General features: G+C 33.7%; 1 protein-coding gene across 1 annotated transcript in view; it reads left to right on the forward strand.

Moving 5' to 3' along the window:
• The window catches only part of mirr (iroquois-class homeodomain protein mirror), a 359,729-nt gene that overhangs the window by 139,817 nt on the left and 196,355 nt on the right, over positions 1-23,557 (forward strand). The window contains exon 2 of the mRNA XM_069845095.1: positions 54-482. Within this exon, the coding sequence (XP_069701196.1) occupies positions 54-482 (429 nt within the window). The remainder of the gene's footprint in view (positions 1-53; positions 483-23,557) is intronic.

The following is a 23,557-nucleotide window of genomic DNA, read 5'->3' on the forward strand; positions in this document are numbered from 1 at the left end:
AAAATGATTAACTGCTTTAAAATACATTTAAAATAATTTGTTGCTTATTTCAGTTGTCCGCACCGACTGCCGAGAATTCACCCCCGCCTTCATCTACGTCTGTCGCACCCCCCGGAGGGGGTGGAGGCACCCCTTGCAGCAGCACGACGGCCGTCTCTAGCGGCTGTCAGCAGCCGACGGCGGTGCGGAGCCCCCTGAGTTCGGGGGGCAGCCCCCCAAGTAACGGTGCCCCGGTGGGCGCCACCCGATGCTGTGATACAGGACGGCCGCTCTTCACGGACCCGCTGACGGGGCAGACGGTCTGCTCGTGCCAGTACGACCTGCTCAGTTACCAGAGGCTAGCTAGCGCCGGCGTCGGCGTCGCGGCGGCAGGGGCTGCCGGCATCCCGGCGCTATCAATGTACAGCGCGCCCTACACGGACGGCATGGCCGCCTACTTCCCCGCCCTGGGGGCCGACCAGGCGCCCTTCTACACCTCAACGGTGAGTTCCAGTAATTATCACATACAGACAGTATGCTATGTAAGAGATATATATATATATATATATATATATATATATATATATATATATATATATATAATTTTAATTGGAAATTGAAATTACGGGAAAACGGCTGAACGGATTTTAATAAATGGCCCCTCATTTTGAAGCTTGGAACCCAAAGTCTTTCGGAAAAATAGTAGTTTTCAGTGAAATTTCAATTTTCCTACATAATTTTTCCTATTTTTCAAAATCCATCTGTCGTCAGTTTTGAGAATTAGCTAATTGCATTCAGGAGAAGCGAAGCGAGCATCAAGTTGGCCGTGTTGCATTTCAGAATAAAACAAAACACACACTACAGTAAACAATATTACACGAAGGCCATGATCTGCAAGAATGCTGACATATTTAGAACTCAAATTAAATTGGGTATTAAAAACTTAACTTACTAAAAATAATTTACAGGTTCGATTCTGTGGTGTGTAATTTCCTGGGTACAGCTGTGTATTGGATATTAAAAACTACAAAACTTGAGGTGGTTTGATGACATTATTACTATTAGAAATGAAATATTATTTTAGTTAATACCGTGATGTGACTATTTTTCATTAATTATACATATTAATGCTATATTGATGATATGAAAGTGAAACGTTTTGTGGTTATTTAAGTAGATGTAGAGAATAACTTAAATTAGATTTTTATTTCTATATTTTACTGAGTGGCGGGAATATAGTATATGTTACTGAAAGCTATGAAACTTACGTAAGATAATAATATTATTAAAAATCAAATATTTTTATAGTTATTAATCAAGTGGGGTTGGGTCTTTTTCACATATTTAATGACGGTGTGGTGTAGATATTTATATGCGTGGTTCTCTTCAGTATTGGCTCGAGAGAGAGTATCTTTCATTATTATGGAAGCAAATAACTTTCAGAATGTCTGGTATTCTTCATTGAAAATAAATCTGAAAAATGTTTATTTGAACGTCTAATGAACTTAGTTTGCCTCATTTGCTGCACAAGCCACTAGTATGATATATTTTCAGGCCCTTTTATACAGGGAGTTCATTTAGAAGTTGGTCACGATTATGTTCCATTCCTTTATACATAGTGAACCGTAAGTTGCGTTATTAATTTCAGGGTGTTATTTTTTGAGACATTAAAAAGTTGAGTACAATTTTGTTCGTGTTTACTTCATTTCCTGGATAAAAATAGTTTTATATGAAACCTTTCATAGCGTGTTTAGGGAAAGCTATTGATTTATTTCCCAATATTCTCAATCAATTTAAGAGAGCAGTGTATTATGATAATAAGTAATTGAAAGAATTTTAGTTTCGTCCCGTAAATGTGCAGAAATTTGATCCGAACAAATGTAATTTTTGCTTCCAGGTTAAAATGTCCATTTCAAAAAGCCCACGTAAATAGAAGTCCACAACAGAAATGTCCATAACTGAAATGTGCTTAAATAAAAGTCCTCAAATGTCCATAAATAAAGATCCACAACTAAACTGTCCATATAAAAATTCCATAATCTGAAATGTTCACGAGACTTAAAGTGTATCTGCAAACATTACTTCAAAATTGTTGCTTAGCAAGACATTTCATAATCTACAAGTTGATATTTTAATAAGACAAAGCTGTTACTTAGCAATCCATTACAAATTTTCAGTATGGCTGAAGTAATACTATCACAGTAAAAGAAAAATGTATTAGTGAACAACAGTTATGTATAGGCCTACCACTTTCATTCTAGAAGCAAAAATGGGGAAAAACTGTATTGGTGGTGTGCAGACAGGCACATATGTAAGGCAAGAGGCGTGGCAAATACTGATCTGGAACACACGGTTATTCTTCTTAAGGATGGAAGTTCTCAGCACCTACATAAGGTGTATTGAAGAAATAGTTAGAAGATCTGAAAATGCACAGGGAATTTGTTGAATAACCACTAAACAGATAAATTTCAATAGAATGTAGCCTAATTTTGTATATTTTCTGGACATTTAAATGCTGGTTATTAAATCAAGGTGGACATTTTCGTTGTGGACATTTATTTCATATGAACGTCATGACAATGTGGACTTTTGTGCTGTGGACATTTTGCAATGGACATTTTAACTGCTAATCTAACTTTTCGTTCTGTAAAGGAATTTTACATTGTTACATTTGTTCATGTGAATTAAAGAACGAAACTGCTATTGTTAGAATGTGTTAGAAATGGAGCCTACACACGTCTCGAGCCCCGTGACGATTTAAGATCAAAGATCGTACATTAAGATCGAATCTTTACGTGGAAAAACTCATTTGACTGTGATTTCAACTTTGGTTCGAAGTGTCTAATCCGTGTTTCATGAATAGCGACAATTCTAGAAAAAATGCTTGACCTTCAACGTCGAATCTATGTTTCCGCAAGTTTGCAATGTTCAGGCGTTTCTGTTTCTGTTCAGCAGTCAAACAGTGAGAGACCTTTCGCGCAGAAATTCGTCTCTTCTTCAAATCATTTGTCAAAATGCTGAATTCTGAAGTTAGTGGAATCCCCATAGCTTCTGAAAGTTCCTTCACACGTCCCTCGACGATCTTCTTCAAGAGCATCCGCCATAAGTTTCACACTTTGTTCATCTGTTGATGTTTTCGGGCTTCCTGGTCTATGCTGACACGATCATCATGAAAACGAATAGCTCAAAGAGAAACTGTACTACGACCCACTGTAATTCACCACAAACTGCACTCAAATCACTGTGGATTTCTGTGGGGGTTTTACCTTATAATGATTCGATATGCAATCTTCAATTGTCATAATACTCGAGACATTTGTAAGCTCCATTTCTAGCTCTCGTTGCCTACAACGTGTTCATAAGATATGTGTGCAATGTCCGACGATACGATCAGATTTCACCATTTTTCGAATCCTTATCTTGGTTCCGGCTCAAAGATCGCAGAATTTTGCACTGTCTTTCTCTTCTATTTCAAATTCTGCACATCTCAACCCAAAGTTATCTGTCGTCTCGTCTTTATATTTATGGTCCAACCATAACCTAAATATTCGATCTCAGATCACCGGTACATTGAGTATACACAATCATAACACTTCCTGATACTCTTCACCATTCGCCGTTTCAATTTCTCGTCATTGGGGGCTGTCAGACATTTACTAATTTCAAAACCCGGTTGTCAAGTAGGCTGCTTAGACTGTAAGCTTTCCTAAAATATAATTTTTTTCTAATATATGATTTTTATTTTTAAAATATAAATTTTCTTTATTATTTTAACAATTATTTCGATTTAAATTACTATAATTTGATTCTCAGAATTATATATAACTAAACTTGTTTTCATTTTATTATTATTATTATTATTATTATTATTATTATTATTATTATTATATGGTTACAGTATTTTCAACAACTATGGCCTACATCAACACAATCTCTCACGCTTCCATTTTCAACTAATCCTTTATTGGAGTCAATTTCTATGGATGAACTACAAAGAGTCTTGGCTAAATTGAAAAACAATAAATCTCCAGGAGAAGATTTAATAAATAGTGAATTATTTAAATATGCTAGCCATAAAATTCTACAGAGATTTTTGAGATTTTTAAATTTGATTTGGGAGGGACAAGGATTTCCCGAAAGCTGGACTAAATCTATTGTAATTCCTATACATAAGAGAGGAGATTTGAAAATTACGGATAATTATAGAGGAATAAGTTTATTGAACGCAGGATATAAAATTTATGCAAATATTTTGAAAAACAAACTCAATAAGCATTACGACAATATTATCAGTGAGGAACAAAATGGTTTTCGTCGAGGAAGATCCTGTTGTGATGGATATTTCGCACTGAAATTACTGGTTGAGAAACATAGAGAATTTAATTTAGAAACGCATATGGCATTCATTGACTTTAAAAAGGCTTTTGATAAAGTCAATCGGAATAAATTACTTCAGATTTTGGCAGATGATCAAGTACCTCAACAGATTATACAAAATATTTACAATATATATAAAACAACCATCATAGCAATTCGAAGCAACAATAAACTTTCACAGTGGCGACCCATTTATAGTGGAGTACGACAAGGCTGTGGCCTTTCACCACTTCTGTTTATTATATATATAAATAGAATCATTCAAGATTGGCGACAGACACGATATGGATTTATTGCAATTAATCGAAATTTGCAGCTTGATGCTTTACTTTTCGCTGATGATTTAGTTATCATGGCATCAACTGAAGATGATTTACAATATTCAGTACACAATTTAAATAAGGTCAGTGAAAAATATAACATGGAAATTAATATTGAAAAATCGAAAATCATGTCATTTTGTGGGAAATTCCCTGTACCAAGCAAAATCTGTTTGAATAATAAAATAATAGAAAGAGTAAATACCTTCACTTATCTTGGCTATACACTATCACCTTATGATGAAGTAGATATTGCTGAAAAAATATGTAAATATAACAAAACAATGGGGATCATTAATAAAATCATGAAACCCTCACTAGTAGAAAGACACACAAGAATAGGCTTGTATAAAACCTTAGCACAGCCAGTATTAAGCTATGGTAGCGAAGCGTGGACTGTGAAGAATAAAGATGTCAGTAGAATAACAGCAAGTGAGATGAGGTTTATGAGAGCAACAGCTGGATATACTCGCTGGGATCATAAAAAAAATGAGGACCTAATGCAAGAACTTCAAATAGAACCCATTATGCAGTTCATCAGCAAATATCAACTTCAGTGGAAGGATCATCTCGAACGAATGAATCGATGCAGAATTCCAAAAGCACTGCTTCATTACCATCCATATGGCAAAAGATCTCTAGGCCGTCCAAAGAAGAGATGGACTGAAAATTCTAGTTTGAGACCGTAACAGGCCACTTGGCCTAATACTTGTTAGGAAGATGATGATGATGATTATTATTATTTACTGGCTTTTAAGGAACCCGGAGGTTCATTGCCGCCCTCACATAAGCCCGCCATTGGTCCCTATCCTGAGCAAGATTAATCCCATCATATCCCACCTCCCTCAAATCCATTTTAATATTATCTTCCCATCTACGTCTCGGCCTCCCCAAAGGTCTTTTATCCTCCGGCCTCCCAACTAACACTCTATATGCATTTTTGGATTCGGCCATACGTACTACATGCCCTGCCCATCTCAAACGTCTGGATTTAATGTTCCTAATTATGTCAGGTGAAGAATACAATGCGTGCAGTTCTGTGTTATGTAACTTTCTCCATCCCTCTTAGCCCCAAATATTTTTCTAAGCACTTTATTCTCAAACACCCTTAACCTATGTTCCTCTCTCAAAGTGAGAATCCAAGTTTCACAACCATAAAGAACAACCGGTAACATAACTGTTTTATAAATTCTAACTTTCATATTTTTTGACAGCAGACTGGATGATAAAAGCTTCTCAACCGAATTATAACAGGCATTTCCCATATTTATTCTGTGTTTAATTTCCTCCCGAGTATCATTTATATTTGTTACTGTTGCTCCCAGATATTTGAATTTTTCCACCTCTTCAAAGGATAAATTTCCAATTTTTATATTTACATTTCGTACTATATTCTGGTCACGAGACATAGTCATATACTTTGTCTTTTCGGGATTTACTTCCAAACCTATCTCTTTACTTGCTTCAAGTAAAATTTCCGTATTTTCCCTAATCGTTATTATTATTATTATTATTATTATTATTATTATTATTATTATTATTATTATTAATTGTATATTTTTCCTGTATTTCTGTCATTTTTGTATTTGCTATTGTTCTAATACTGGTTGAGTGGAAGAGAAGTCTTTATGGCATTAACTCTGCCAATAGAAATAAATCTACTAATACTACTACTACTAAACACAGAGTATGCTATGGAGGAAAGAAACACACGTGCTTGTTTAGCAAGCCTTCAACTACAACTGACGTAATTTTCATTGGTGTTGCTTCATCCATTTTACAGTTCTCCAAAGTGTGCATTATTTAAGAAATGGTCCTCATATGATCCAGAAAAATCTCATGCTCATTTATTTTTTCACCTGGACATTCAAAACGTTGTGAATTCCTGTATTCATGTACAAGTGACTATGGCATAAGTTCAAACTACACCTCTGCTAAATATTCCACCGTTGCCCTTTCATATTTTGAGCGATATTGGTATTTCTACCAGACGTAAATGTTTTAACTGAGTATATTGGATGTAGTTTAAACATTGCTGTCTTTGCCAAGAAGCATGTGCCGAGCTGCTGTCCAAACAAAGAGCTTAACTACAAAGATAATCCCATCCTTGTGAGCATAATGCAAATACTAAGAAGAGGTCTGTAGTCTGCAATGCAGTAGTAAGTTTGCATTGGCTCCTGATTTTTTTTAAGCTTTGCTCTGTGACGAAATAAGAGAAGTGTATAGCCGAACGCCTTCTCTATGTCAATCACTCTTTCACGTTTAACGTAAGAAGTAATAATTTTAAAATTATTTACACTGAAAATGTTTAATAAAACTTATCATCGTTTAATTAGGAATAAATATATATTTTTATATAGGCCTACATATTTTATTAAAATATTGCCACCTTTATTTAACGTCGTATTCAATTTATAAAATTATTTAATTAATCCAGATAAACACGACTGTAATTTTATACACCTTCGTATATAGTACCCTAGATCTTGGATCGCTAATGTGAAATTAAATTTTGCTATGAGATAACCGTCTTTCCAAACTCTGTCTTGGCTAAGGCTAAGCGATCGACGAGCCCTGCATTCTCTTGTTCTCTTATTTCAAATTCTGCGCACCGCTACCCCAATCTATTTGGCTTCTCGTTTTCAAAATTTATCCGCATATCATCAGCTAAGTACAAGATCTCATCATAACAATTTACTCATTATACCCTACCACAAGACATCTTTATATTCTTCATCCTATACAGTTTCAGTTGCTAGAAATTGGAACTCGCTTCCGAGTGATATAAGGGGTTGTTGGACAATAACTTCATTTAGGTCAAAATTACATAAATTCTTACTTAACAGATGAATTGCTGATTAATATTTGTTACTTATAATGAAACTAACATCTGTCCATTCTTATTATTATTATCATTAATTTCTCTAAATAGATTTACAAAGCCTCTAATGGCAATTAAATTAATATTCTCATTATGGAAATAGAAATATATGTATTCTCCCTGTAACATAGTCCTAGTAAGGTTATATTAAATTAAATTTTCATCATTTTACTAGCTATTTCAAATATTAAATTAATTATAATTCATTGAATTAAATTAGCTCATAAATTAAGTTACTACTTTACCTTATAGATTTATCTAAATTTAAATAAATGTGTAGTGAAGAATATTGCTGGAGAACCTTTTAAGTGTAGTGTAAATATTTGTAATTTAAATTTATGTATTGTATTGATTAAGGCTGGTTGAGTGGAAGAGAAGGCCTTATGGCCTTAACTCTGCCAGCGAAAATAAAACATTATTATTATTATTATTATTATTATTATTATTATTATTATTATTATTAACCAAGGGTATCTTTAATTACCCCTATGATGGGATGTTAGACGAAAATAACGACAAACAACAGATGAAATAGCAGTTAAGATTTTGTTAAATCAGGAGGAGAAGACTGAAGAGCTAATGGAGGGCAGAAAGAAAATGGGAATTAGATGAGAGAAAAGAAATACTGATAAAGATAACAGAAAAAGAGGGCGCGATAGAGATAAAGAGAAGACGTAGAGTTTAAGAATAAATTAATATGAATAAGTTGAAGAAATAATAAAAGAATAAAAAAACGTTAATGAGAGCAAGGAGGTTGATAGGAAGAGGACAGAAAATAACAAAGGAGAGAATTGAGGAGGAAGAAAGGAAGAAGAAAATTGTTAAAAAAAACTTTTGTTGATATAGCCTATACACAATAAAAAAGTAGAAGGGTTATATACAAGAGAAAATAAGAAAGATGAGTAAAGAAGAAAATAATAACAAACCAAGGAAGACATAGAAAAAAGGATACTGTATTGAAGAAGAATAAAATAAGAACAACTTAAGAAGGAGGAGGAGTTTAAAAATAAAAATAAAAAAGTAAAAAATAGTGGAGAAAAATCAGGTTCAAGAAATATGAAAAGAGAACGAGTAAGATAAAAACGAATTTGAAATAAATGAGGAAATGGAGAACAGGCAGAGGATGCAAAGATAAGTCGATGTGAGAATAAGAAAATGAGTAAACAGTAGAAACGTCAGACAAATAGGAGAAGGAAGATAAGAAAATGAGAGAAAAAGTGAGAGAGAGAATAAGGGACTCAAAGAATGATTTTGAGAAGAGAAGAGAAGAGAAGAGAAGAGAAGAGAAGAGAAGAGAAGAGAAGAGAAGAGAAGAGAAGAGAAGGGAAGGGAAGGGAAGGGAAGGGAAGGGAAGGGAAGGGAAGGGAAGGGAAGGGAAGGGAAGAGAAGAGAAGAGAAGAGAAGAGAAGAGAAGAGAAGAGAAGAGAAGAGAAGAGAAGAGAAGAGAAGAGAAGAGAAGAGAAGAGAAGAGAAGAGAAGAGAAGGGAAGGGAAGGGAAGGGAAGGGAAGGAGGAGAAGAGAAGAGAAGAGAAGAGAAGAGAAGAGAAGAGAAGAGAAGAGAAGAGAAGAGAAGAGAAGAGAAGAGAAGAGAAGAGAAGAGAAGAGAAGAGAAGAGAAGAGAAGAGAAGAGAAGAGAAGAGAAGAGAAGAGAAGAGAAGAGAAGAGAAGAGAAGAGAAGAGAAGAGAAGAGAAGAGAAGAGAAGAGAAGAGTGGGAAGCAGAAAAAGAAAGAAAAGAGAAGGATAATATTGAAGAGTAAAGCAAAATGGAGGAAAATAAGAGTGGGATGATAATGGAGAGAGCAAGGAGAAAAGGAACAAAAGAAGGAATGGAGAGTAATGAAAAGGAGAGAAATAAGAGGGAGACTAAGATAGAATAGAAGGATAGTGATGAAGAGAAGAAGAAGTAGGAATGCAAGAGAAGAAGCATAAATAGGCGAAGGAAACTGAAAAGAAGACGAAATATAAGTGGGAGGTCAGATAGCTATGAAAGGAAGACGTTTAATAGAGAGAACATTAATATACGGTAGTATAGGAAGAAGCGAAGAAAATTAAAATACTAAGAAAGAAAAAGGCGTTAGGAAGTATTATATTAAAATATTTAAGAATTAACTTTAACGACTAGGACAAGAAAGTAGGATTGTATAAAAGTGAAGCAGAAAAACGCAATAACACAGAAGCTGTGAGAGATGAGGATATGGAGAAGAAGAAATTTAAGAAAATAAATATAATGATGCTAAGGGTAAAGAATAAAAGGAGAACCTGCATTCTGGTTTCTTCTTGTAAGACATTCCTGCCAGCTTCTGAATGCCAGCTACCTCGCAGACTCGTTAGAATATTTCTGTCAATGTATTCATTTAGCTATTGACTTGTACAGCTTCAGGATTCAGCTGTAGCTTTATTATAAATTTCTTTTATTTCAGATCGTCATCTTGTGTAAGGACATTCCATCTTGTTGCTATTAAATGAAGTGTTTGTCCACTTCTCAATGCCTTCCCCTCCAGTTATTCATCCACCGTGCACACTCAATGCGTTTATTCATTCTTGTGGTAGGCGTCTTTTTTATTGATTTATTTAACTTCTTGGGCCGTCAACCATGTTATAGAGGCATCATTCCAACTGTTAATCTTACAAATGTTTACACAGTCAGTATGAAACACAAATCCTGAATTTTACTGACCCATTACACAAACACGCGCAACAATATTTCGTCTCCATTTAAGTATTTTTATTTTTTTAGGTTTGTTTTGTGTTGTAAATATGCTTCTTAAGACCACGGTTCTATTCCTACACATAACAGAAAAAGAAAACCCAAGTGTTTGTAAGCACTACGCACGTTCACAAAAGACCTCGTCTCCATAGCAACTGTAACTAAGGATCAGCCACGTATATAATTAAATCTTAACTGTCAGAGGGAGTTTCTTTCTATGAATAGGTCTGCTCTTTCACCTTCTATATTCAACCTTACAGCTGCGTTTGATAGCCACTGGCGTTATTCTATTTCCGCTGTAACAATACGTAAAACATCCAAGATCTGTCTGACGATCTGTAAGTTGAAACAACTTTAATTAAGCAGGTATAAACATAACATGACGTTTTAGAGACCCTATGTTTGTTATTCTATCATGCTAAGTTTGGCTGAAGTCTGATAAATTCAGGGTGATTCAAAACCTCCGCATCAAACTGTAAGGGACGGTAGGTCTCTTGGAGGACAATTTCTGTCAGAAAAGACATTTTCTTCGATTCTTCGTTTAGGAGCACGAGATCTTAGATTATGACACAATGAATTGTTACTTAATTTATTTCCATACAGTTTAAACTATTAGGGAAAACATGGTAATTTTACTTGAAACAAGTATTAAGAAAGGTTTGGAAGGAAATTCCGAAAGAAACAAAATATATTTTTTGTCTCGTAACCAGAATAATTTACAAAATGAAAATACAGAAATTGGAAATTTATTCCTTGAAAAAGTGGAAACATTAAAATATCTTCGATCAACAGCAACAAATATTTATTTATTTATTTATTTATTTATTTATTTATTTATTTATTTATTTATTTATTTATTTATTTATTTATTTATTTATTTACTTTCTAATAATTGTAACATAAAATACAATATAAACAGATAAAGCTTTAGCTCACCCCTGAAAGAGTAGAACTCGTGCTCAGCGGGGATTCCTGAATTGAAATTAAGAACTATAGCTCTATAATACAATTTGCCTTATGTCGACTACACAATAAGAATATATAAAAATAAATTTACAATTTTCCACTATTTGTAAAATCCAAACATAACTTTTTTAATTTAATATTAGAACTATTAGAATTGACAAGATTATGATATTTAAGTATAAATTTGTTATATATTCTTGGGCCTAAATTGCTAGTATGATTAAATACTGTAGCAGTATTGAATTTTGGTTCAATTAGTCTTATAGAATTCATCCTTTTATATCATAACTATGAGAATACAATTCAAAATTATTTCGATTTTTATGTGAAAATCAAGATGAAATTAAACGCAGAATAAATATGGTAAATGGCTGTTATTATTCAGTTGAGAAGCTTTCGTCATGTACTTCCCTTTAAACAAAGACTAAAAGTTAGAATTGATAAAAGAGTTATATTACCGGTTCTTCTGTATGGTTATAAAACTTGGACTCTCACTTTGAGAGAGGAAAAGAGGTTAAGGGTATTTGAGAATAACGTGCTCAGGAATATATTTGGGGCAAAGGGGATGAAGTTACAGGAGAAAGGGCAAATTTACAGAGCGAGAACTGCACGCATTACATTCTTCACCTAACATAATTAGGAACATTAAATCCAGACGTTTGAGATGGACAGGGCATGTAGCACGTATGGGTGAATCCAGAAATGCATATGGAGTGTTAGTGGAAGACCTGCGAAGAAACGACCTTTGGAGAGCGGAGACGTAGATGGGAGGATAATATTAAAATGTATTTGAGGGAGTTGGGATATGATGGTAGGGACTGGATTAATCTTGCTTAGGATAGTGACCGATGGCGGGCTTATGTGAGGGCGGTAATGGACTTCCTGGTTCTCTAAAAGTCGTACCCTAAGTATAAAGAGAGTCCAATTCATGATATTGTGGATTAATGAAACACAAGGAATTGTTATTAATGTAGAAAAGGTGCAGTTATGGTAGAGTAGACTAACATTATTTGAACATATCTAATGCCTACCCACTTCACTTGCGTGGTTCGGATTAAACTAACATTGTAAAAGCGGTTATGCAAGAGCTCGGTTGGGAGGTTATTCGACATCCACATTCTCCTGGTCTTCCTCTATGAGACTCTTTTCTGCTCTCTACCCGACAATCTTAGGGAAATCTCCTTAAGTAACAAAACTGGCCTTCAAAACTTTCTTGACGGTTTCTTCAAATTCAAACTACTCGTATCGGATTTCTTTAGACGTGAAATCGAAAAACTGCCAGAACATTGTCAGTGAGTCATAAAAAGGCAGGAAAATATATTTGATTAGTTTATGTATTTTTATGTGAAATGAAATAATATTAGTTTTAATATAAAAAATCGCTAAGAATTTATGCATGGACCTAGTACAGGGACATCATTTTATTTTTACTTCACTTTTTATTGTACCTGAGTTTTTTAATGTACTTCACTCCCACCCCTTCTACTAGTGAACTTCCACCCAAGGCCGCATATGCAGTTAAAGTTGTCTTACGGTCACAGTATACAGTATTGAGTGAGTGAGTATAGTACTTTCTAGAAATATGGTCGTATTTTCTAGAGAATAAAGTGCATTCATAATTGAATCATATTTTCTCACAGGTACATACTGTGTCCGTTTTTTTACGTCCCTTCCCTGTTTCCAACATCCGTTTCTACTCGCCCTTCTGTAAAGACTAGTTTATCTGTGCGAATCGGGCAAAAGTGAAGTGATTACAATACGTAAGTAAGGTACTCTGTTATAGAGTAATTACAGAATTATTATTTCAAGAGGCACAGGATTATGCCCCCCCATCTCGACTGATGCTTTGCATTATTCTTTTGGGGTTACTGTAAAACAGTTGTGTTTGTTAAACATCCTAATAGAAAAATTAAAGAATTACATTCCAGAAACAATACATTCAATTTCAGAAGAAATGCTTTAAAACTTTTTCGATAATATGCACACAAAAGAACTGAAGCCCATATAGAAATAAACGACCATCATTTTCAACATTTTGTTTAAATATCCAGATTTTATTTTTAAATTTAAATGCACTCTCCATATTGTATGCTGATGTGCTGTAGACAGTATAGTATACATTTCATAATGAATACGTACGCCTGAATAGTTCAGTTAGTGAGTAAAAACACTTATTATTAATACAGTACTGTATTTTGAGTAAATAAAAGCCTAACGAAAAATATCAAACTGAAAACCGTAATAATTCCTAGTTTACGTAAGTGGATACACTACTTTTCTTCCTAGTAAAGTGATTTGGTTTTATTTTATACTAGTATCATCAAACTCCGGTCGTGGAAGGGGGTAACAGAGTGTTTGCGGTTCTCAATCGTTAATCCCAAGGTACAATAGCCAGGTTAATATTAAAAATGTTAGTAAAAATTAAATGATGACTCGGTATATTTTCTGTGTAGGCTACTACTATACCCAAATAGTTTTCCTAGGAACCCAAATCGAAATATTGTAAAAATCATCGACTTAGCAGTTCGAATTCCTTATGTAGTAAGGTAATATATTAAACGGATTCTCTACACCAAGAACGTGTTAGTTATTATGGAGGTATTTCTGCTCATAATTATTGCAGTGTGTGTTGATTTGTTGGTCTCTCGCATTGTCTCATACTCACTGCCCCTCAACTCTTTCCTATTTCCTTTTTGTTGATGTTGTCCTTCACGGAAAGAAAGAAAAGATCTTGAAGTCATGTCAACAACTCATTAGTAAAATACAGATATCATTACAATCTTTGTATTAATTCACTGCAAAGGAAATTACTGTCTTTAGATTTTTGCCGGCTAAATAGCGGTTTTATCACAACAGAGATCTCGACTGTCATAACTACGTAATGGCATTCGTACCGCCTGCATTCCAAGGCTTTAGAAGGCGTAACCGACTATGTTTTTGCCTTGTTATCACTGTTAGCAGCCATGTCGCAACAGTTATCAAGAAAAAAGTTCCATTTTCGATATTTTCACTCAAGGAAAACCAATTCTATAATAACAGGTTATTCATATGGTAGAAATGTTGGCAGTGTTACTATGTTGACAACTTGTTGACATTATTGCTATGGCAATTAGTTCATTAAAGAAGTGGCAGCATTTTTTTCGGCAACTAATCACTTAGAGTACAAGTTATAATATATCAACTGGTCATTTATAGAAATTTAATACTTTACACTACACTATTCCTATGCTAAATAGCTGTTCACAATATAGACCTATGCCTACTTATAGATCTTATTGTTGATCGTTCAAGGAACAATTGACAACTTACACTGAAGACTAGTAATCCTCATTGGGAATTACTATTATAACGACAGTCACAAATCTTCTGACATTGTTGCTCTTTAAAGAATTTTTCATTCATGGAGGATCAATTTTTTCGTTAAGAAATCTGGTATTTATAATATTTCTAATGTTGTTTCTATAGCATCTGAGTTTTCACCTGCCATTCACATAGGCATTGCTTCTATAGAAACTGGTCATTTACAGAACAATTTTAAGTTTTAACTATGACAACTCGATATCTATATATATAATTTGAACTGGTAATGGAAATTACGGGAAAACGGCTGAACGGATTTTAATAAATGACCCCTCATTTTGAAGCTTGAAACTCGAAATTTTTCGGAAAAATAGTAGTTTTCAGTGAAATGTCAATTTTTAAACATAATTTTCCTATTTTCCAAAATCCATCTGTCGTCAGTTTTGAGAACTAGCTAATATCATTCACGGCCGACTTGATATTCCCTTCGCTTTTTTGTAAAGGGGAAGCGAAGCGAGCATCAAGTCGGCCGTGTTGCATTTCAGAATAAAACAAAACACATACTACAGTAAGCAATATTACACGAAGGCCATGATCTGCAAGAATGCTGACATATTTAGAGCTCAAATTAAATTGGTTATTAAAAACTTAACTTACTAAAAATAATTTACAGGTTCGATTCTGTGGTGTGTAATTTTCTGGGTACAGCTGTGTATTGGATATTAAAAACTACAAAACTTGAGGTGCTTTGATGACATTATTACCATTAGAAATGAAATATTATTGTAGTTAATGCCGTGATGTGACTATTTTTCATTAATTATACATATTAATGCTATATTGATGATATGAAAGTGAAACGTATTGGAGTTATTTAAGTAGATGTAGAGAATAACTTAAATTAGATTTTTATTTCTGTATTTTACTGAGTGGCGGCTAAATAGTATATATAGTATATGTTACTGAAAGGTACAAAACTTACGTAAGATAATAATATTATTAAAAATAAAATATTTTTATAATTATGAATCAAGTGGGGTTGGGTCTTTTTCATATATTTAATGGCGGTGTGGTGTAGATATTTATATGCGTGGTTCTCTTCAGTATTTGCTCGAGAGAGAGTATCTTTCATTGTTATGGAAGCAAATAACTTTCCGAATGTCTGGTATTCTTCATTGAAAATAAATCTGAAAAATATTTATTTGAACGTGTAATGAACTTAGTTTTTTATAAAACTGTTATTCATAGCAGATTTTTTATTTTTGCCAAGGGAGCTGGTCATTCATTTTTTTTTATTTTTTTATTTTGCTAATAATTGTAACATACAATATAAATAAACAGAAAAACTTTAGATCGCCCCTGAAAAAGTAGAACTCGTGCTCAGGGGCAGATTCCTGAATTTAAATTAAGAAGTATATAATACAATTTGTCTTATGTCTACTACACAATAACAATATATAAATCTAAATTTACTATTTTTCAATTTTTATAAAATCCATACATTACTTTTTAAATTTAATATTAGAATTGACAAGATTGGGATATTTAAATATAAATTTGTTATATATTCTTGGTCCTAAATTAATACTATGATTAAATTCTGTAGCAGTGTTGCATTTTGGTTGAAAAAATCTTAAAGAATCGCGTTTTGTTTCATAATTATGAGAAGACAATTCAAAATTATTTCGATTTCATTCATGGAACTGTTAATGTTTTTTGTATCGTATCTGGATTTTCACGGAATAGTTTATATTCTACTATGGCAACTGGTCATTAGAAATAATTGTCTATGTTATTTCTACAGCATCTAGTCAGTCACATAACAGTATGTTGTTTCCACAACTGGTCATCCATAATGATTTGTTTTGCTATACATTTCCAAAATTGTTTAACATTGTCACCATGGAAACTAGAGTAATTCATTGTAAATTTTTAATTTTTGCTAAGGCAACTAGGCATTCAAAGAATTGCTATTGTTTTCATAGCTACTGGTCTTTCACGGAACAGCTTATGTTCTACTATGATAACTGGTCATTCACAGACTTATGTTGTTCACATAACTGTTTATGTTGTTTTTATAGAATGTAATCGTTCATACATAGAACTGTTCACGTTGTTTTCATGACTACAGAAGTTTATATTGCTACTTTGGCAGCTGAACATTCACAAAAAGTTGACATTACTGCTTAAGACAACTTGTCATTTGTAGTAGATCTTAAATTTTTGCTATGACATCTGTCATTCATAGAAGTGTTAATGTTCTTTCTATGGCAACAGGTCATTCACGGAACAGTTCATTTTAACTATTACATCTGGTCATTCACAGGATAAAATTATTTATTAGGACTGGTATTATCCGGGTTAGAGGGCCGTGAAAGCTTACTTTCTAAGAAAATGATTTATGTTTCTTCAGTAACTAAAATTATTTTTTTGTTTCTTTTATAGCTTCTGGTCACTTGTAGAACTGTTTACGTTGCTTCAATAAATTGTTGATTCACAGGATTGTTTGTGTTGTTACAGGCTTACCAAAAACTTAAATTTGTCCTACATTATCATTCATAATACATTATATTATTATATTATACCAATAGTTCATAAGACATCTGGTCATTCATAGAAGTGTTAATGTTCTTTCTATGGCAACAGGTCATTCACGGAACTATTACATCTAGTCATTCACAGGATAAAATGATTTATTAGGACTGGTATTATCCGGGTTAGAGGGCCGTGAAAGCTTAAATTCTAAGAAAATGATTTAATGTTTCTTCAATAACTAAAATTATTTTGTTTTGTTTCTTTTATAGCTTCTGGTCACTTGTAGAACTGTTTACATTGCTTCTATAAATTGCTGATTCACTGGATTGTTTGTGTTGTTATAGACCTACCAAAAACTTAAATTTGTCCTACATTATCATTCACAATACATATTATTATGTTATACCAATAGTTCGTCCACAGAAATGTTTACATTTTTTCCCAGGAAATATGTCCTTAACAGAAGAGTTGGAAATGTTCCTAGGGTAATTGACATTTACAATGCAAAATATATTGTTGTTATGGTAACAGTTAATTCAGAAAATAGTTTAAATTGTTGCTATATCAACTGGTCATTCAAATAAATATGAACTATTTTATAATGAAGACTAGTGATTCGCGGAACAGTTGACACTGTTACTATGGCAACTAGATTTTCACATAAACAATCGACTTAGTAGCTATGACAATTCGTCATTTATAGTTGCTATGTAACTTATCTTTCACATTGCGATTAGGCCTACTATTGCTACAATACATGAAAGTTGATGGTGTTAGTATAGTAATTGCATATTTACAATTAAATTTTCGATATTGTTATGACCAGTAATTTGTTTAACATCAATAGTTAAGATGCATTAAGACTAGTTCACAATAAACAGGAATGAGAACCGGAGGAAAGCGGAGGACGTGATAGTGAAGATTTTTGATTGCAAATAAACAGAGAATGGAAAAGACTATGTAGGCTATATCGATATGTATGTCAATAACAATATGAACTGTCGATATTACGCATTCTGATATTGTTTAAGGCAATTGACCAATGACGTTCTCTCATGAGTACAAGCCAGCCAACATGAACGCAACTTAAGGGGAGAGGATTGTATTTTTTTTAACTTTTTTCCTATTTGGTGTAAAATATTAATTTTTTGTATGTAGAGAGCTCATAGCTGTAGAAACTCAACCAAAAATAAATATTTTGAAAAAAAAAATTATTTGGGGCCCAGATTTGAAAAAAATATATACGCAATGCAAGATTTTACTAAAACCGATATATCTAAACCATTTTAAAAGGTAGGTTCATCGAGTTTTTGCAATTTACTTGCAAAAACATGCTCTATAAACTGTCAGTAACAGAATTTTGATATTAGTCCCTACGTTTGTAAAATAAACAATTAAAATTTAATAACACTTTTCTGAATTCCTTTCTTGCAAACAAACGGATAGTTTAGTTTTAAAATAGAATCAATTAACAAACTTCTGTTACAGAGAAAAGTTTGCTAATAGTCTAAAGAATGTGTGTTCTAAATTTCATGCATGTATCTTTAATAGTTCAGAAGTTATATCCATTTTTGTCTGGCAATGTAGCAAAAAAATGAAGTTACCGTAAACCGATAAAAGGGGGCGAGTGATTTAAAAATCCATAGATCAGGAAGTTAAAAAATGGTGTCTCCACATCCGATAAGCGCACAAATATCCACGAAATGTTATGCAAAGCATTCCACACATATCAAAGATTATTTTAAAGAATTATTTTTTCAATTTACCGGAAACAATAATAAAATGGGGCAAGTGATTTAAAAATCCATAACGCAGGAAGTTTAACAATGGCGTTTCAATCTGATAAGGGCACAAATACCCACAAAATATTATGCTATGCATTCCACACATATCACAGAGTATTTTAAAGATTTTTTTTTTAATTTACTCATTTTTACCAAAAAATACCATCCTCTCCCCTTAACCAACTTGAAAATTTAAATATGTGAATTTTAACAATTTTTCTATTCTCGTTCTCGGTTCCGTTCCCGGTTTATTGTGGATCAGTCTTTACAAAAGATACTCCAATAGTTTTCACGGAAGAAAAATTGAATGCTTTTAGTCGATAAAAATAGAAAACGTCTGAGTGGATTATTTCAGAAATTATAGGATTGTGTTGTGAATTAGTCATGTAGAAGAAGCATTTTTGTTCTTTGCAGATTTGGTGAGGTTTTATTCTCGTATATCAATATCCCATACCGTTGCCATTTCATCATTACTAAATCACTGCCATATTATTATACGGTAATATCTGAATAACACCTTTAACCATCTGACACGTGAAGTACAGCAAAGTCATTCGAAGCAGGTTTTTAGGTTTCAAGAATAACAAGCCTCTTAAATGTGTATCTTCGATCTTTAAGCAATACATTACAGAGAATTTAAGCTCTGAAACACTTAGTGAGCACGTACAGACTATTAAATGTGACCAATATAAGTGCGTAATGTTACATTTCCTTTTGTACTTTGAGCGGCCTTAAACAGTTACAGAGAATGTTTCCGGATACACAGTTCTGGTTTATTTATACATTTACAACTTCAACCAGGATGCTATGAAATCTCGACAAAGCAATTCCAATATTCTGAGCTACGCTTAACGACGAATGTATCCCAGTTTCCTTGCACAAAACATGTACTGCATTTATACCAGCTCTCAGTGCTATGATTTTTAAGTTTTAAAATAGAAATGTGACTTTTATAGAACTTGTAGTGTTAGATTTAAATTTTGTAAAAACTTAAAAAAGAGGAAAATATAGGATAAAATATAGATATAAAGAAAAAAAAACAAAGAAAGAAAGAAGGTAGTGAAGAAAAAGCGATGGAAAATAAAATGGAAACAAGCAGAAAAATTAAGGGGATAAATTTTTTAAATTTCATTTGTTTCTCATTGATGCAACAATTTCAAGTTTTACATGTAGTAATATCATTTCTGCAAGAACTTAAATTGGAAAAAAATGAGACCTATATAAAAAAATATATATATCAAGATACAATAATTCACTAAATTGAATCTAGATATCGCAGACATTTTCACTGACTATTAGGCCTACGCTTTTACTGCGTCATACCACATTTGACCGATAAAACGATACGGAACGAAGTATTTCAACCAATCATGGCTGCTTATCCTACAATTCTAACACATCCTTAGCATTTCTATTTTATCACCTCCCTAGCATTTTTTTGCCAACATTGTACTTTCAATAATAATTGTACTTTTTAAAATGTTTCATGTTTATTTCATCATTCTTATTTAAAAATTTTCTATCATTTGTTTTGTTTATATTATTTAGGTTATGCTATTGCTTCTGTTGTATGAGATTATGAAGAGCCACGTATCAGAGATTGTTTAGTATAATAGATTGATAACTGAAGTTGAATGCAACTGTTTTAATAAAATGAAACTGACTCAAAAAAGCCTTCTTGACTAGTGATCGTCCACAGAGTTCAATAAAGATTTTACAGTGGGTATAACTGGTAACAAGAGAACAGCTGATCATAGCAGTAGCGGTAGTAGTAGTAGTAGCAGTAGTAGTAGTAGTGGTAGCAGTAGCAGTAACATTAGCAGTACTAGCAGTAGTAGTAGTAGTAGCAGTAGTAGTAGTAGTAGTGGTGGTAGCAGTAGCAGTAGCAGTAGTAGCACTAGTAGTAGCAGTAGCAGTAACAATAGTAGTAGCAGTAGCAGTAGCAATAGTAGTAGTAGTAGTAGCAGCAGCAGAAACAGTAACAGTAGTAGTAGTAGTAGCAGTAGCAGTAGTAGTAATAGCAGTAGTAGTAGCAGTAACAGTAGCAGTAGTAGTAGTAGCAGTAGTAGTAGTAGCAGTGGTAATAGTAGTGGTAGCAGTAGCAGTAGCAGCAGCAGTGACAGTAGCAGTAGTAGTAGCAGGAGTAGTAGTAGCGGTGGTGGTAGTAGTAGTAGTAGTAGTAGTAGCAGCAGCAGTAGTAATAGCAGTAGTAGTAGTAGTAGTGGTAGTAGCAGTAGTAGTAGTAGTAGCAGTAGTAATAGTAGTAGTAGTAATAGCAGTAGTAGTAGCAATAGTAGTAGTAGTGGTAGCAGTGGCAGCAGCAGTAACAGTAGCAGTAGTAGTAGCAGCAGCAGTAGTAGTAGCAGGAGTAGTAGTAGCGGTGGTGGTGGTGGTAGTAGTAGTAGTAGTAGTAGTAGCAGCAGCAGTAGTAGTAGTAGTAGTAGCAGTAGTAGCAGTAGTAGCAGTAGTAGTAGTGGTGGTAGTAGTAGTAGTAGTAGTAATAGTAGTAGTAGTAGCAGTAGTAGTAATGGTGGTAGCAGTGGCAGCAAACAGTAACAGTAGCAGTAGTAGTAGCAGTAGTAGTAATGGTGGTAGCAGTGGCAGCAAACAGCAACAGTAGCAGTAGTAGTAGCAGCAGCAGTAGTAGTAGCAGGACTAGTAGTAGCGGTGGCGTTGGTGGTAGTGGTAGTGGTAGTAGTAGTAGTAGTAGTAGTAGTAGTAGTAGTAGTAGTAGTAGTAGTAGTAGCAGCAGCAGTAGTAGTAGCAGTAGTAGTAGTAGTAGTAGTAGCAGCAGTAGCATTAGTAGTAATAGTAACAGTAGTAGTAGTAGTAGTAGTAGTAACAGTAGCGGTGGTAATAATGGCAGCAGTAGTAATAGTAGTAACAGAATTAGTAGTAGTAATGGTAGTAGTGGTAGTAGCAGTAGCAGAAATAATAATAGTAGTACTAGTAGTAGTAATTTTATTTTGCCTGGCAGAGTTAAGACTATAAGACCTTCTTTTCCACTCAACCAGATTTGAATAATATACATGGAATACAAAATGATCTAATAGAATACAAAACAACATAAAATAAGATACCTTAGATATTGAATAAAATAATGTAGAAAATTACGTATAATCAGAATCAGTTACATAACAGTATCAAGGGAATGTATACTATAAGACATAAACTGCACGAGATAAAATCGACGATTAATTCACTTGAGTTATAATACACAGTTAATATACTAATAGGAAACTACGCACCTGGATTTAAAGGAAAAAATTGAGCCGGTGTCGGTTAAAGTTCCTGCGTAGTTCAGTCGGTAGACCGTTGACGCACATAGCCAAAGGTTCCTGGTTCGATACTCGGCCCCGGAAAAATTTTTTCCTTCAAATTATTCAAGACATAACGATGTCGAGGAAAGTGGAAATCCAAAGCACTCTTCAAAATCGTATTTCTCAACCACGTTATTAAACAGAAATATAAAAATATTCGAACTCCAATCTCTCAAGCGAGAAGCCACTCGACCAACATACAAATTATGAGCAGATCACAATGCAACTTTTCTTCTGGTTTTCCCCACATTAAAATTTGTATGCAGCTCTCGTACCAAACAATCGTGTCATTTATCCCACCCATCCTCTTCTTTCTCGTGATTTGTCGGTGCTCGTCTCTAAGTTTGGCACAGAATTCAAAGCGTGACGTCCGATATTACGTCATAAAGCATTGAAAAACATCGTTGATTATTCATTTCAACACTCAAATCGCTTTTTATCTGCTGCTGTCACATTTACATGGAGTCAAGCGTCAGATAGGCTTTGAAGCCAGGGCCTTAACGTGCTATTCCCGAGCATTATCACCCATTCGCACCATCGGAAGCGTGACCGAGCTTGTAAACTGCAAATTATTGTGTCGATCGAGCAGAAATTATCTTACTGTGTCAAGTGTGACGAGTTTTATTTGCGAAATGACAGAGGGACACACAGAACAGAAAAGTACCTATGTGTACTTCACCTATTTGTAAATTGTGGGGAATTATCGCCGTCTGGAGGTGTCTAGAGGGCGTAGCGATAGCGCTTAACCCCAATAGTACTGTGGGATAGCAAATATCACAATTGTTAGTGAGTCATTTGAAGGAATATTTTTGTTATCTTCAATTTCAGTAACTGTTCACAAAAATTACTGTTAACCAGATGGTTGGTTATCGAAACATAAGAGGCTTACACTAATGACTTATTTAACGTCCCTTTTAAACGAAAAAATAATAAATACTTTTTTGGAAATCATGAAAATTTTGCAAAATATTTTTATTGGCTATTTCACGTCTTTATAATGTACATTTTCATACCCCAAATAAGTTTAGTTAAATTCTGATTACTTACTTACTTACTGGCTTTTAAGGAACCCGGAGGTTCATTGCCGCACTCACATAAGCCCGCCATTGGTCCCTATCCTGAGCAAGATTAATCCATTCTCTATCATCATATCCCACCTCCCTCAAATTCATTTTAATGCATAATTTAGAGACACATATTGGCTTTATCGATTATGAAAAAGCCTTTGATAAACTATTATCGCAAGACATTATGGAAAATCATGGAAAGAAGAGGCATTCCACTGCACTTAATACAAGTTATAAAATCGATTTACGCCAAAACAATGAACAGAATATCAATAAAAGGAAAATTATCGGAAGAATTTATGATTAATAAAGGTGTCAGA

Source organism: Periplaneta americana, chromosome 14 (assembly GCF_040183065.1).
Source record: "Periplaneta americana isolate PAMFEO1 chromosome 14, P.americana_PAMFEO1_priV1, whole genome shotgun sequence".
NCBI lineage: Eukaryota > Metazoa > Arthropoda > Insecta > Blattodea > Blattidae > Periplaneta > Periplaneta americana.